The sequence below is a fragment of the Ursus maritimus genome, unplaced genomic scaffold, assembly GCF_017311325.1.
Source record: "Ursus maritimus isolate PB19 unplaced genomic scaffold, ASM1731132v1 scaffold_25, whole genome shotgun sequence".
Lineage (NCBI taxonomy): Eukaryota > Metazoa > Chordata > Mammalia > Carnivora > Ursidae > Ursus > Ursus maritimus.
In genome coordinates, this window is record NW_024425008.1 from 42,074,655 (window position 1) to 42,091,517 (window position 16,863).

Below are 16,863 nucleotides of genomic sequence, written 5' to 3' on the forward strand. Positions count from 1 at the left end.
ATCTGTCACTTAGTGGAGAATGTTCCCCACGTCAAATTGAAGCGGGGATCCTATCTTTCACTTCCACCAGATCCCTTAATGGAATCTTCATGTTTTTCCGACTTTTCACTACTACCCGATCAATCATTGTCTGGGCATCGTTGGTTTACCCCTTCTTTCTAGGTTTTGTGAGCACACAGGAACCCCCAAAATGCCAGAATGTGCTTCTCTGATTCTCCATAGAAAATTTGCTTACTTTCTTTAGAGCAGCCTTCCATTTTAATTGGTTGCCAAGCATGAAACCAATTCAGGAGATTTCACATAAATTCTAGATTTCTGTCTTCTATTGAAAAATTGTAAGATTGGGTAAGTGGACTCAAATTCTACAATTATGTGCAACAGCAGTTTTCTTCCCCTTCCTTGTCTGGCCCCTGAGGTAATGGGTTTTCAACCCTTGAAATACAGACTTGCACTTACTCTCCTTGTCTCCAGCCCCACATCTCACTCCCCTCTCTCAGGCTCCAGAGGGCAGGCCGTGCCTCTCTGGGACCGTGGCCCCCCCTTATGTATTCCCCCACTACTTACTGTGTGGTCCACAAGCCAGAACAGGTTCAGTGGCATCACCTGGGAGATTGTTAGAGATGCAGAACTTCATGCCCCGTCCTAGACCTATTGAATCAGAATCTGCAGTTTGACGACATTCCCTTGGTGACTCCTAGGCAGATTAAGAAAAGAACTGGTCTAGACTACAGTTTCCCTGCCCTTGCTTCCTTGGGCATCCCCACCTCCTAAATTCATTTGATTATCTCATACAAGGATATTTCCCACCCCTTCCATTTCATCAATTTTGTAGGTTTACTTTTTATTTTCATTTATTTTCCATTATTTAATAGGATCCCTGGAGACAAAGGGAGAAAAATTGTGTGGTCAGTAATTCGGCAATTTGATGGCTCTTAAAACACTGAAGCAATAGAAAATTTTGCCATGCCCTGTTTTTGTTTTGTTTGCTTGCTTATGTTTTTCAGTTATCCTCTCAATAAGAGCACAGATGCGAGAGGGGATGACAGATGTTTATGATCTTGATGGAACAGCTCCTCATGCAGGAGTCTCCTGATGCCCTCTGGTTGATCACTTTACACCTGGAAAACTCAGAGATGCTGCTGCCTGCAAAACTGGTGGCCACCATTCTGCCGGCGGTACTGGCATTAAAGAAAAATAAACTGGAAATTACAAGAAAGACAAAGGGAATGGAACAGCTTAGCAGAGACGTGCAAAACCATGTTTCTTTGTTGTTCTGGGTGTATTTTTATTTTTAGCATCACAACTGCTACTGTACATTTGTCCCAGCCAGTCATCCAAGTATTTGTGGAAATTAACTGCAATGTTATGAATGTTTCACAGATGGATGAACCAAAGCTGATGAGAAAACAAACTGGTTCTGATCTTTTCACCATTTTGGGGATCTGAGTTTTATCTGGCTGAAAATAAATGTTTTCAATCAGAAACTGTACGGGGGTGCCTGAATGGCTCAGTCAGTTGAGCCTCGGACTCTCGGTTTCGGCTCAGGTCTGATCTCGGGGTAGTGGGGTCGGGCCCCCACGTCGGGCTCCATGCTCAGTGCAGAGTCTGCTTGTGTTTCTCTCTCCTCTCCCTCTGCCCCTCCCCACCCTGTGCACTCTCTCTCTCAAATAAATAAATCTTAAAAAGAGAGAGAAAAAAAAGAAACTGTACCGCGTAGAGATATTTTTTTTTCCTGCCAGAAACTGAATATCCTACTATATGTGGCTTGAACTAGTGTCTCTCAAAATTGTCTGCACATTGGAATTACCTGGGAAACCTGGCTCCCACAGGGCGAGGTCTGATCTCGTTGGTCTGGACTGTGACCTAGGCCTTGGGAAGGACTCTCACGTGCAGCTGAGGTTGAGAACCACAGGCTGAAACCATGCAGACAGATGGCACTGTGGGCATGGCCTGGGGATTCGGTAATGTCATGACAGACCCAGGCTCTTCCCAACTTTCTCCTTAGTCATTCTCAGTGTCTCCACCCTGATACAGATGGCTGCTGTGGCTCCAAACATCAAGTGTTCCAACACAGCTGGAAAAGGGAGGTCAAAACCACCTGCCTCTCACTTGTCCTTCTAGGAAAACTTTCCAGGGAAATCCCACCCTGCCCCCTCAGCCTCAGGAGATTTTTCCTTATCTCAATGGCTAGAACACTCTTAGACCAATTGCCAGTAAAGAAGAATGGCTTCTATCAATTACCTGTGGCTATTACAAAACAAAATGAGGGTTCCATTGAACTAAGTAAAAAGGGGGATGACTGTTAGGTGGGTGACTGACAGTGTCTGTCTCTGTAACCTTGTTATCCCAAACAAATTAGCAATAACTCATCTTTAACCTGCGGACGCCATCAGGCTCTGTTGGACCCTATATTAATTTTTATTTTCTTTTTGGAGCAGTTCTAACTATTTATAAGCAGTAATATTCTGTGACTAAGTCTTTCTTAGAGGTCTTCCAAAGAACAAAGAGAAACTTAGTTTAAAAATAAATAGAATAACTCAATCCATCTTGGTGATTACCATATGGGCTCATTGACACTTTTTATAAATTGAAGATACATTATGGGAGCTTATTGATCTTATTTTTCTTACTTCATGTTTTGCTATTTCATCATTTAGGGGATTCTTTTATCATACCCTTCAATTTTCTCCTAGTTATATTTTAAAAAGCAATTAAATTATAAAAAAATGGAAAAATGATGGAATCACCTAAAAGGATGATCAAATCAATGGTTAAAAAAAAAAAAAGTTTATCCTTCAATTTTCTTATTGCATTGCCCAAAGTATTGCACTAGTTTTCAAGAAGGAAGAAAGGACTGGAGGAAATATTTACTTGTTCTCAGAGAACAAATTGAGATTTCAGAATTTCTCATTCTCCAACCATAGTAGCAAAGGAAAAAGATTGACAAGAGGAGATGTTTCAAAATTATTAGACGGATCAGAAGATAAATGCAAAGACACAGACAGCAGCACTCCAGACTCTAATGATGCTGGAATTGATCATATAAATGAAATCTCAGATCATGAGTTTTCAGATGATGGTGTTACTGATAAATTTTGTCAAACTCAAAAATCAATAAGTGACCTATATATTTCTAGGACAAAAAGGAAATGTGGCATTTTCATTCAGATAGTCATTCATTTGACAGGAAGCATGTTATGTTTACACAATATTTTGTGTAAAAACCTGGACTCTTTTGTTTTGTTAAAAGGATAAATGATGGTATTCTTTTTATCTTTCTTATTGTTGTACGCCAATATTCATTTGAAGTGGTTTGTTATGTATACATTCTTGTTAACTTTCCTAATAAGGTTTTTTTTTTTTTTTACTTACTATCCCTTTCTTTTTCTACAAATTAATCATCACTTTAAAATGGTATAATGAGTATTATTCTTGGTGTATTGACAAAGATCATTCAGATTACCCAGTTGTGGGCTCAGAATCCTTTATCAGTGTCAATGAAGAAAACATTGTTTAGGAGAGGCACTGAAGATACACAAAAATAGGTCTGCTCTTAAAGAGCTTATAACCCTCTTAGGAGTCAGGAATATAAATCCTCTCCCATGAGCTACAAATGCCACGTAGGGTTTTTCACTGTCAACTGTAGGATATCCTCAGCTATTTCTCCCCATCTTCCCCCAGTGTTAACACCTTTCACAACTATGGTAGCATATCAAAACCAGGAAATTGACATTGGAACAATCCATTCAACTTATTCAGATTTTGCCAGTACAGATGTGTGTGTGTGTGTGTGTGTGTGTGTGTGTGTGTGTGTGTAGCTCTATGCAATTTTATTTTATTTTATTTTTAGATTTTATTTATTTATTTGACAGAGATAGAGACAGCCAGCGAGAGAGGGAACACAAGCAGGGGGAGTGGGAGAGGAAGAAGCAGGCTCATAGCAGAAGAGCCTGATGTGGGGCTCGATCCCATAACGCCGGGATCACGTCCTGAGCGGAAGGCAGACGCTCAACCGCTGTGCCACCCAGGAGCCCCAGCTCTATGCAATTTTAACACGTATAAAGCCTCGTGAAACCATCACCATGATGAAGATACTCAACTGTACCAGCACCACACGACTTGCTTTATAGCCATGTCCCTCCCCTCCCCATCTTTAACTCTGGCAACCACTCATCTGTTCCCCAACTCTATTATTATATTATTTTATGAATATTGTATAAATGGAATCATACGGTGGAATGGAGAATATCCTTTGAGACTGGCTTTTTTCGGTCAGCATCCTTTCCTTGAGATTAATCCCAACTGTTGCATGTGTTAATAGCTTGTTCCTTTTTGTTGCTAAATAGTGTACCATGATATGAATATACCATCATTTGTTTTACCAGTTAGCCATGGAGGGACATCTGGATAGTATCCAGCGTGAGGCTATTAAGAACAAAGCTGCTATGAACAGAGATATTATCCGTGTGAAGCAAGTTTTCATTTCTCTGGGGTAAGTGCCTAAGATGGCAATTGCTGGTCATATAGTAAGTCCATTTTCGTTTTGGAAGAAAATTGCCAAATTATTTTCTAGAGTGGTGGTACCATTTTACATTCCCACCAGCAATATATGAGTGATCCAGTTTCTCTACATCCTCACTTGCATTTGGTGTTCTCACTGTTTTTTATTTGAGCTGCTCTGGTGTGTGTGTAATGGTGTCTCATTGTAGTTTTAATTTGCATTTCTCTAATGGCTACTGAGACTGAACATCTTATCATGTGTTTATTTGCCATCTGTATATCCTCTTAGTGAAATGTCTGTTTATGTCTTTTGTTCATTTTGTAATTGGACTGTGTGTTTTGTTTTGTTTTTACTGATGAGTGTAAGAGTTCTTTATATTTTCTAGATATACCCAGCTACTATTTTTAATCAGCTGCTGTAGCATTTAATTTGAGGGAGAAATGATGTCATGAAGAGTCTTTATCTCATTGAACCACACGAATACTCCTCCCTCTTTAGAAAAACCATCCGTATCAATTCCAATCCAGCTGTTTTCATCGAGGAGCACTCTTGGGGGTGGGGAGTAGTTTCCAACCCTAGGCAAAGCATTTCATTTGCCATTAATCTGCTCCACACTCTAAAAATTAGAGTGCCAGCTCTTCATCCTTCTTTCTCTAGGGTTTTTGTTATCAGAGCCCCAAAGCCGCTGAGATAATACTGACATGGCAATTTTTCTGTTTGCTTTTAATTTTTTCCCCTACTTTTCCACGTTCACTAGATGGGTTTCTTCTGTCCATTCATTTCTCTGCTTCCGCATAAGTTTAGCTTTCCCCTGCTATGACGATAGCACGCCCTTCTACATGCCTATGCAGCTCAGTTCCTCACCTTAACTGATTCTGCTTCTGGATCCAAATTCCAGGGTTCTGGGAGAGAGACTGGACCCCTGAGTACTGGGGTCAGTTGTGCACTTCTAGTGTGGCTATGGCCTGGGGAAGTGAAGTCCACGGGCAAGTGATATGTGGCTATCCTTCTGGGGCTGTGGCCTGTGCCGGTTCTCTGAGACTGAGAAGGAGGTCTGAGCAGAAAATTATTGAATTTTATTTATTTATTCTATTTATTAGAACGACCAGAGGGAAAGAAAGTCAGAGAGGTTAAGTGCTTCCCAGAGCCATATAGCTCCAGCAGTAGAGGCGGTAGAGGCAGGGTATAAACCCTAAGCCTCTTGGGCTCCAAAGCTTGCACTGTGTCGACTATGCCAACCATCTACCAACACGGTTCCTGCCCTTGAAACCCTGGGTCTCTTGGTGAGATCAACACGTACCCACAATTACAGTAGAGACACATGAATTCCAACAGAGAAATATACCAGGAGAAAACAGAAAACAGACATGTATTCAATGAAATACAACTTATAATTAAAACAACAATAGCATCATTCCTTTTAAAATAAGTTTTCTAGTAGTTTAAATCTATGCTTATTTTATTATCCTCCTCATCAAAATACTTCAGTGTGCTTGAGTTCTTGGGTGACATGGTTCACTGACATATAAAGGTAATTCCACAAAGTGACAGAAAAAAGCAGAATGACACAAATCTCTCTAAACAAGACACATGCTTTTATGAAATTTTTGTCCTTTAATAAGCATTAACTAACTTTCTAATGTGAAATCAATGGTATATCCTTAGAATTAAGTCAGTGGGATCACTAAATTGTGGTTTTTTTCCCACAGACTGAGATCTGACCTACTAAAATTTTTACTTAGGAGTTTTCATCCATGTTCATCAGTGAGATTTTGTTTATAATTTTCCTTCTAGAACTTTGTCAGTTTTCGATATTATGGCTATGACAGCTGCTATACTCAGTAATTTGGTAAGATTGGAATTTTTACTTGACTATTGATAGAACTTGTTTTCTAAATTCATCTAGCTTGGGGTGCCTGTGTGGCTCAGTCAGTTAAGCGTCATGGGACTCTTGATTTTGGCTCAGGTCATGATCTCAGGGTCATGATTTCAGAGTCGTGGAACAGAGCCCCAGGTTGAGCCCCTCATCACATTGGGCTCTGCACTCAGCAGGGAGTCTGCTGGAGATTCTTCCTCTCCCTCTGCCGCTGCCCCCACCATGCTCTCTCTCTCTCTCAAATAAATAAATAAATCTTAGAAAAATAAATTCATCTAGCTGGTATTTTCTTTTTGAGAACAATTTTAAATATAGACTAAATTTCTAAAATTGGTTAGACTATTCATATATTCCTTTCTTCAAATCAGTTTTTTAAATAACTTCGTAGAAGACATCCCATACAGTCACACACTTAAAGTATACAATTCAGTGGTTTTTAGCAAATTGCAAAGTTGTGCAACCACTGTCACCATCCAATTCCACAACATTTTCGTCACTCCAAAAAGAAACCTTGTACCCACTAGCAGTCACTCACCGTTTCCTCTTAACCCGTACCCCTAGGCAACCACCAAAACACTTTGTCTCCACAGATTTGCCTATTCTGGACATTTCATACAAATGGAATCAGAGTACATGGGCTTTGTGACTGGCTTCTTTCACTTACCATGTTTTCATATTTTATCCATGTTCTAACATGTACCAGTACTCCATTTCCTTTTATTGCCAAATATCCCATTGTATGGATACACCACCTTTGGTTTATCCATGCATCCCGTGATGGATGGACATTTGGATTGTTTTCACTTTTTGGCTATTGTAAATAATGGTGCTCTGAACATTCATGTACAAGTTTTTCTGTGTACATGTGTTTTCATTACTCTTGGATTTATACCTAGTTGTGGAAACACTGGGTCATATGATAACTGTATGTTTAACCTTTTGAGGAACTACAAAACCACCATTTTCAATTCCTACATTCCAGTATCTGAGGATTCCAATTTCTCCACATCCTCACAAACACTTGTTATTGTCCATCTTTTTCATTATAGCCATTTTAGTGGGTGTGAAGTGATATCTCTTTGTGGTTTCAATTTGCATTTTCCTGCTGGCTAGACACTGAGCACCTTTTCATATGTTTATAGGCCATTTGTGTATTGTCTTTGGAGAAGTGTCTGTTCGAGTCTTTTGAACATTTTTAAATTGGGTTGTCCTTTAATTATTGAGTTTTAAGAGTTTTTTATATATTCTAGATGCAAGTCCCTTAGCAGATATTATTTGCAAAAAAATTTTCCCGTTCTATGGCTTTTTTTTTTTTCACTTTCTTTTTTTTTTTTTTTTTTAAAGTTTTATTTATTTATTTGACAGAGATAGAGACAGCCAGCGAGAGAGGGAACACAAGCAGGGGGAGTGGGAGAGGAAGAAGCAGGCTCCTAGCAGAGGAGCCTGATGTGGGGCTCGATCCCACAGCGCCGGGATCACGCCCTGAGCCGAAGGCAGACGCTTAACCGCTGAGCCACCCAGGCGCCCCTTTTTTCACTTTCTTGATGGTGTTTTTGAAGCACATTTTAAATTTTGATGATGTTGACTTCATCTAATTTTTTCTTTTAATTCCAGTTACTTAACATACAGTGTAATATTAGTTTCAGGTATACAATATAGTGATTCGACAATTCCATATATATCACCTGGTGCTCATCATGACAAGTGCACTCCTTAATCCCTATCACCTATTTCACCCATCCCCCACCCACATCTTTTCTTTTTGTTGCTTGTGTTGCTGATGTTATATCTAAGAAACCTTTGTTCAATCCAAGGTCACAAAGATTCACACTTGTTTTCTTCTAAAAATTTTGTTTTTAGCTCTTACATCTAGGTCTTGATCCATTTGGAGTTAATTTTTTTTTTTAAAGATTATTTATTTATTTGACAGAGATAGAGACAGCCAGCGAGAGAGGGAACACAAGTAGGGGGAGTGGGAGAGGAAGAAGCAGGCTCATAGTGGAGGAGCCTGATGTGGGGCTCGATCCCAGAACGCCAGGATCACGCCCTGAGCCGAAGGCAGATGCTTAACCGCTGTGCCACCCAGGCGCCCCCTGGAGTTAATTTTTTTTAAATTAAAATGTATGTATGTATTTGCATGTATCCAGTTGTCCAAGCGCCATTTGTGGAAAGGACTATCCTCTCCCCATTGAATTGTCCCTCCAACTTTGTCAAAAATCAATTGTAAATGCGTGAGTGTATTTCTAGACTCTCAATTCCATTGCATTGATCTATAGGTCTAGTCTCATGCCAGGACTTCATTGTCTTGATTGTTATAGTTTTGTAGTAAGTTTTGAAATTGTGAATCCTCCAATTTGTTCTTTCTTTTTCAAGGCTATTTTGGCTATTCTGGGTTCCTTGAATTTCCGTATGAATTTTAGGATAAGCATGTCATTTTTTTGGAAAAAAAAAAAAAGCCAGCTGGGGTTTTGATAAGGAATGCATTGAATCTGTAGATCAGTTTGGGGAGTATTGCCATTTTAATAATGCAAGGTTAAGTCTTCTGGTCCATAAATACAGGATGTCTTTGCATTTATTTAGGTCTTCTTTCATGTTTTGTAGGTCAGGGTATAAGTTTTACACTTATCTGTCAAATGTATTTCTAAGTATTTTAGTCTTTTGATGTCTTGAGTCAGTTTTACTAAGCTCTGCTTTTGTAGGTACTTATTTCATCAAAATTTTCCAATTTGTCATAAAGCTATTTATAATAGTCCTGAATTAGTCAGTGTTCAACAGAGAAGCAGAACCAGTAGGAGAAATATATTAGAAGATTTATTGCAAGGAATTCATTCACACAATCGTGGAGACTGGAGGGCAAGTCTGAAACCCTAGATCCACGGTAGACCTTCTGAAGGGCAAGCAGGAAATCTGGCTTGAGCTGAAACTGTTTTCCACAGGTGTAATTTCTTCTCCCTCAGGACAGCCTCAGTTCTGCTCTTCAAAGTCTTTCAAACGATTGAAATCAGGCCCACCCAGATCATCTAGGACTAGCTCACTTACTTAAAGTCACCTGATTATAATACAATCTATAAAATACCTTCATTGCAATACATAGGTTAGTGTTTCATTGAATAACTGGCAAATCTGGTCTAGCCAATTGACACACAAAACCGATCATGATAGGTCTCTTTCAAAAATCTGTACCATTTGTAGTTAATACATTCCTTTTCATTCCTAGTATCACTTATCTCCCTTTTTCTATTATGATTAAACTTGCCAGATATTTTTCTAATTTGTCTTTCAAAAAACCAACTTTTGGCTTTCCGATTCCATTATGTTTATTTTCAATTCCATCAGTTTTTGCCCTTTATGATACAGCTCCAGAGAAGACAGAAATTGGGATCAACAACACGACCATTACCAGCAAAGGCGGCACTTTAAATTTTAGGCTTGTTTTGTTTTCTTTTGGATTTTGGGTTGGTGTGTGTGTGTGTGTGTGTGTGTGTGTGTGTGTTTTACACCATTTGGGACCATGAATTTGGACAGCACATCTATGTGAAAGAATAAACACATGCACAGAAGAAAGCTAATGACATACACCAAATGTTAACAGTAATTATCTCTGGATATTAGGAATTCCCGTATTAAAAAGTATGTACTTCTAGGGCCCCTGGGTGGCTCAGTTGGTTAAATGTCCGAATTCGGCTCAGGTCATGATCCCAGGGTCCTGGGATCCGGCCCCGCATCAGGCCCCCTGCTCAGCGGGGAGTCTGCTTCTCCCTCTTCCCTTCCCCTTGCTTGTGTTCTCTCAAATAAATAGAATCTTTAAAAAAAAAAAATGTACTTCTATTGTAATGTATAGATATGTTGAATCACTGTTATACACCTGAAACTAATAATAGTATTGTATGTCAACTATACCTGAGCAAAAAAAAAAAAAAAAAAAAAAAAAAAATATATAAAAAAAAAAAAAAAAAAAAAAAAAAAAAAAAAAAAAATGTATGTACTTCTAAATAAACACAATGCAGGATTTAAAAAAAAATTTTTTTTTCAAGGCAGGATTCTTGATTGATCCTAGACTGGGTAGCAGGGGGAAGGCTAAAGGATACTTTGGGGGAAATTTTAATATGAAATGCATCTTAGGCAATAATATTCTTCTGTTAAATTTCTTTGGTATAATAATGATATTGTGGTTACGTAGAAGAACGTCTTTGTTCTTAGGGGACACATGTCGAGGCACTGAGGGGTGAAATGTCACAATGCACATTTCAAATGGCTTGGCAAAAACCCTATCTATAAGCATATATTGCAAAATGTCAACAGTAAGTCATACTAGATGAAGGGTATGTTATGTTCAGTGTACTACTTGAAATTTTCTGTAGATTTGAAAATTTTCAAAATAAAAACCTGAGGAAAAATTACACACTTCTATAATAAAGCAGTTGGAAAACAAAAAAGACCCATAAGACAACCAGTCACTGATTAAGATACTTTCTACATGGATGGCTCCCATCCTTTTGTCTACGGGGATCTGTTCCATGTTAATGACAGTGGCAAACCACAGGGTGCTGCACTGATAAGATAGGCTGTAGATTACCACAGCCCCCAGAGTTGGCAGGCATAACCCACTGCTCACTCACTTGCTCTCTGGAATAATCAGAGGATGCTCTTTTCATGAATACAGAGTATTAAAATAACCTCTCTGAGAAGTTTTTACTACTGGAGAATGAAATTAAGCAAATCATTATATTCCACAGCCCATAAGCAGCTCAGAATAGGCAATATTATTGATATCATGATGGTGGTTAGTATATTCATTCATTTCCATTTTCATTTTCCCACCTTAAGTCCCAATTCTCTGAAAAAATTTCTTTTTAAGGTTTAATCTTATAAAGCAAAGGAATAAAGATAATGTTTCTCGGTTTCCAAGTTTGGATTCATAATTTAAACCAAGTCAATACAAAAATGTTCCTTCAACCAAATAAAACTAAGGGATTAAAACCACTTTTTTTGCAAATCCTTAGTATTATCAGGTTCCTATGGAACTGTAATATAACACTGAAGGATTATATCCTATGTACAATAAATTGAGGAAATAAAAAAATGCATGTCTACAAACATGTTTTCAAAAGTATTATAAACTTTTTTTTTTTTTTTAAGATTTTATTTATTTATTTGAGAGAGAGAGAGAGGGAACACAAACAGGGGGAGTGGGGGAGGGAGAAACAGGTTTCCCGCCGAGCAGGGAGCCCGATACAGGGCTCAATCCCACAACCCCGGGATCATAACCGAGCCAAAGGCAGACACTTAACCACTGAGCCACCCAGGCGCCCCTATAAATAAACATTTATCTCAGGTTCTTGAAATAAAAATTCATACAGTATTCAGAATGAAACCAAATAATGAAGCAACATGAAATAGCCAATAGCGTAACTAATAACAGCTGACATTTATATAAAACATCACTGTGTACTAGGAACTAAGTGCTTTTATCTCATTTAATTCTCATAACCCTAAAGTAGTACTATTAGTATACCTATTTTACAGATGAATGGTCAAAGGCTACAAACTTGTCCAAGGTTTATTCAGCTGGTAGGTACTACAGTGAGTCTTCAGACCCAGGTTGTTTGGCTTTGAAATCTGTGCTCCTAATCACTGCACTATAATGTCTCTCTATACCAGCTACTAATTAAAAAATCAGAAATGTATTCTTTCCTAACCTTAGTCATCATGATAAGGAATATCTTTGGCTTCTACACATCTGAATTTTCAACATATTATGTTCCTTCCAACATACAAAGCCATCCTCAATTCTGAGCCACCTGATTTTATTTTCCTACAATCCCCCTCCATCCCCACCCCTGTGTACTCTACTTTCATTAAGTGGCTGCATTTGTATTAAATTCTGCTTAGAATAATAACCAAAAATGTATGAAATAATTAAATCTTGTTTGTTCAAAATTAAAGAGGAGTTAAACACTTTCCCTAACTCTTTACTCACTTATCAAGGCTTCAAAGACCTGCTCAGGAAAGTACTGCTGATGATGATAACTAGAGTATCTTACCAGGAACACATTATGCCCTGGGCTGAAATACTATCAAAGCAGTATCCTCAATCTTCTTACCCATGTGTATGATGTGTAGCAGGATGGGGGTGGTGGTGGAAATTATGGCAATAAATATAAACTATATTTTCTAGAAATATTTTCGATTCATGGAAATACAATGTTAAGACCACGGCAAGCTAAATATGGAAATGTGAAAGTCATTTATTTTTTAAAAACCAGGCAATACAAAGATAATTGAAAGTCATATATGAAGAAATTAGTGAAACAAACAAAAGAAAAAATCTCATCTACAAAATTATTACATGTTTGAGGTCCATATTAAAAACCTAGTCCAGTGAAGTCTAAGGTAACAAACGCAGAAGAGTCTATGATGACAAACTTCTGTAGTTCTTCTCAGTACATGACATAAACCAAATGAGGAAACCGCTTGAAGGTACTTCAGTGCTCAGAGTTTTGGAGACCTTGGCTTTGATGATTTTGAAGGTAAGAAGCAAAATCAAACTGGCTTCCACTGGGACATGCCAGTGGCTTCAAGTCAGTGACTAATCACAATGTTTCTGAATATACTTCCATTTGGGGACAGAGCAACTGCAGAGTGATGGTTTTTACACATGCCCTGTTACCTACACCAATATAATTACTACATTATCTTATAAAGACAAACAGTTGTCCCTAAACTCTTTTAAAAATATATAATGAGTTTTCTTTTTTTTTCTTTTTTTTTTAAGATTTTATTTATTTATTCGACAGAGATAGAGACAGCCAGCGAGAGAGGGAACACAAGCAGGGGGAGTGGGAGAGGAAGAAGCAGGCTCATAGCAGAGGAGCCCGATGTGGGGCTCGATCCCATAACGTCGGGATCGCGCCCTGAGCCGAAGGCAGACGCTTAACCGCTGTGCCACCCAGGCGCCCCTAAAAATATATAATGAGTTTTCTAAAGGTTTTTTTAAGTCCAGTTTCATCGATGATGAGTAAAAAATCCATTACCTACTTTCTTTAACTCTATTCCTGCTTAAATGCAAAAGCTGACAGTTTCTGATTGGTAGAAAGATCTAAAGGTTTTTGCTTTTTAGGCAAATTCAGATTCTCCTTTGCTTTTTCTTTCTCATTTTCAGTTTCATGACTTTCATCGATCCCATGTTTTCGCTTCTTTGCTTCAGTTCCATCACTTGTAGTCCCTCCTTTGGCCTTGGAAGTCCATGCCTTTGTAAAAATATGGGAGGAGAAAAGAGTTTTAGGCAATAACAAAGAAACAGGAAGGAAATGATTGCCTTACTTTTCCAGGTAACAATCCTGTATATAAAAAGCAGTATTTAAAAAAAAAACGGCATAATTAGCACTTGAATTGTTAAGCTAATCATTAGGGGTTCTCATTGTTAACAAATCTCTTATTACTTAATTGCAGAGCATGTTAAAAAATTTACACTGTACCTCTAATATTTCAACCTAAACTCTGCTGTATTTAACCATATTAAGTGCAAAATACTATAACTACAGGTACTTTTTAAAAAATGAAACTTTTTAAGATTATTCACATGCATTTGTGGGAAATAATACAGAAGGATCTCATGTACCAGTTTCCCAGTTCCCCCAATTGTAGCATCTTGCAAAACTAATGGAATATCACAACCAGGGTACTAACATCAATACAATCCTTCCATTTTTTTCTCTACTCCCATGTGTTTTTTGTTTTGTTTTGTTTTTTAAGATTTTATTTATTTGACAGAGACAGCCAGCGAGAGAGGGAACACAAGCAGGGGGAGTGGGAGAGGAAGAAGCAGGCTCATAGCGGAGGAGCCTGATGTGGGGCTCGATCCCATAACGCCGGGATCACGCCCTGAGCCGAAGGCAGACGCTTAAGGACTGCGCCACCCAGGCGCCCCTCCCATGTGTGTTTTTATATTTAATTCCAATGTAAATTCCACGTTCATGATAAAAAACAGTTCCATCACTACAAGGATCCCTCATGTTGCCCCAAAAACTACACTTCTCACCCAGGCCCCAATTTCTGGTAATCCATACTCTGTTCTTCATCCCTATCACTTTGTCATTTCAGGAATGACGTTTCAGATATTCTTTTAGGACTGGCTTCTATTCACTAAGCAAGAATCTTACAAAGTTCAATCATTTCCATCTGTCTCTTATTGATTGATTGATTGATTTTTTTAAGTAGGCTCCATACCAAGCATGGAGCCCAATGTGGGGCCTGAACTCACAACTCTGAGATCAAGACCTGAGCAGAGATCAAGAGTTGGATGCTTAACCGACTGAGCCACCCAGGTGCCCCTCCATCTGTCTCTTCAATCTATTTTAACATGTAATAGTTCCTCCTTCTTCCTTTGTTTACTTTCCCATTTCTTTACTGTAGAAAAGGAACCCTTTGGAGCTGCAGAATTTCTCACATTAACAGACTGGATTTAAGAAAATGTTTAAGTTTTACCTTAACAATACTGATTACATTTTTAAGTATTCAAAAACACAGTCACAACTTTTACGAAGCCTCTTCCTCTTCTGCTGCACAAGACCATTCAGATGCCATTTTATCTAATTCTTCAGCATTTTTATGCTCTTATAAATTCTTATAAAAAATGAGAAGCACGAAGTTGCCAGTGAAATTCTAATGAGGCTAGAGGTGGTTAAACCAGTTTCTAGCTTCCTCATTTTATAATATCTTTACTCTTAACACCCAGTTTATCAAGGCAAGTATCTATTTCACCAGGTGCCCATGCTGCATACTGTCATCCCTAGGAAGTGAAATCTGAGGCTTAACTGATATGCCACACATTCCTTCTCCTTGCACCAGAAAGCTGTTCCTAGACCTCCCTCACACGGCAGAAATTACATGAGGAGCAATAGGTACCAGCCACCTGTCCTAATTTCTGAGTGAAAGGATATAACAGAACACCATCTTTTCCTCCCAAAAGCAGTATTCTCATTTTGGGTTTTGTTTTTGTTTTTTTAGAGTAAGCTCTACACCCACGGTGGGGCTTAAACTCACAACCCCGAGATCAAGAGTCACATGCTGTACTGACTGAGCCAGCCAGGCAGCCCAGTACCCTCACTTTGTATTCAATGTGGAAGTATATTATAGCATTTAAAAAAATTCTGCTTAAATTACAAGAATCCTAAAGTCCAAACATGTGAATTAATTTCATTTTTACTTATAAATTTAGTTTGCTTTTGATTTAGAAGTAATGTACTTTTTCTTGGGGTATCCTCCCAGCTTATATTATGTAGGAACTTCTATACAGACATAAACAGTATATCTACTCAAAATTTAACCATCAGCACTAACTAATACACATCTATATGGTCAAAGCTGACATTTCAGTTAGTTAATTTCCTCTCTACCAAGAGTTTACCAGAATATCTGCAATTTCAAAAAACAAAAAAAGGCATTTTCTGTAAGAATTTTTAAAACCTAGGAATTTACTAAGATCTCAATCTCAGCAAAATTATCCTTACCTTCCTTTCTTCAGCTGACAGTACTCTAAATCGAATCATTCCTTCTTTTATGATGTCTGCTTCATCTGAAAAGTCAGGATTGTCAGACAAAATACTACTTCTGTTTTCTTCCAGCCACATCTGGAACCCAGTCTTTGGCCTAAAATAGTAATATGTGAAAAAATTTTATACTTAAGATCCAGTTCAAAGTGCCTTATGATTTTTCAGGTTAGTAATTAACCATTAGTCTTTGCATACCTATATAAAGTAAGAGAGATACAATTAATTACACTTGTTAATGTTCATACTACATATTACTTAAAACTGCCTGGAGACCACGGCAATAATGAACTGAAAAATCCCATGTAAGGTCAATTCAAAGATTTACTTACATTTGTATTTTCCAAGTGGAGCAACCATGAAGTCCACACTTTCAGCTCTTTTTAGAATACTGACACCTCAAGGTCTCCAATTCCACTCAGACCCTATGGGCCAGTAAAATTTTTCCAAGTATCCTTGGTGGGTTCTTTTTCCATTTCCCAAACCAGCTATTTGAAATTTTTATTTCTCTCAAGACCCTTATCCATCCTTTCATCCTTGCTCTCATAGCTGACCTGGGAGTGTGGGTCCTTTCTTGGGTAATTATTATGTAAAGCATAAACACAGCACACTTGTCAATTTTATTAGACTTTACTTCTGACACAAATTGTCTTTAGGTCACAAAGGTTTAATATTTACTGAGCACTTACTATCTGCTAGGCATTGTTCTAGACGCCATGTATTACCTCATTTCATCCTATGAGGTAGGTACAATTACTATCTCTGTTTCATAGATGAGGAAATTGAGGCTCAGAAGTGTGAAATAATTTATTCCAGATTACACAGATAGCAGAAATCAGACCTGGGATTTAACAATTTGGCAGTTTGACTCCAGTGTTCCCATGCTTAACACACCAGCTACACTACTGCCCCTCACTACTCTGTAACCAAATGGA

At 38.2% G+C, this 16,863-nt stretch overlaps 1 protein-coding gene across 3 annotated transcripts in view; it reads right to left on the reverse strand.

Annotated features, from left to right (window-relative positions):
• Positions 1 to 13,245: 13,245 nt before the first annotated feature.
• WDHD1 (WD repeat and HMG-box DNA binding protein 1) overlaps positions 13,246 to 16,863 on the reverse strand; it is a 57,981-nt gene continuing 54,363 nt past the window's right edge. For all 3 annotated transcript variants that reach the window (XM_008701752.2, XM_008701745.2, XM_008701755.2), the window contains 2 exons: positions 15,890 to 16,028; positions 13,246 to 13,627 (listed from right to left, as the gene is read on the reverse strand). In XM_008701752.2, the coding sequence (XP_008699974.1) occupies positions 13,427 to 13,627; positions 15,890 to 16,028 (340 nt within the window). In that variant the 3' untranslated portion in view covers positions 13,246 to 13,426. The remainder of the gene's footprint in view (positions 13,628 to 15,889; positions 16,029 to 16,863) is intronic.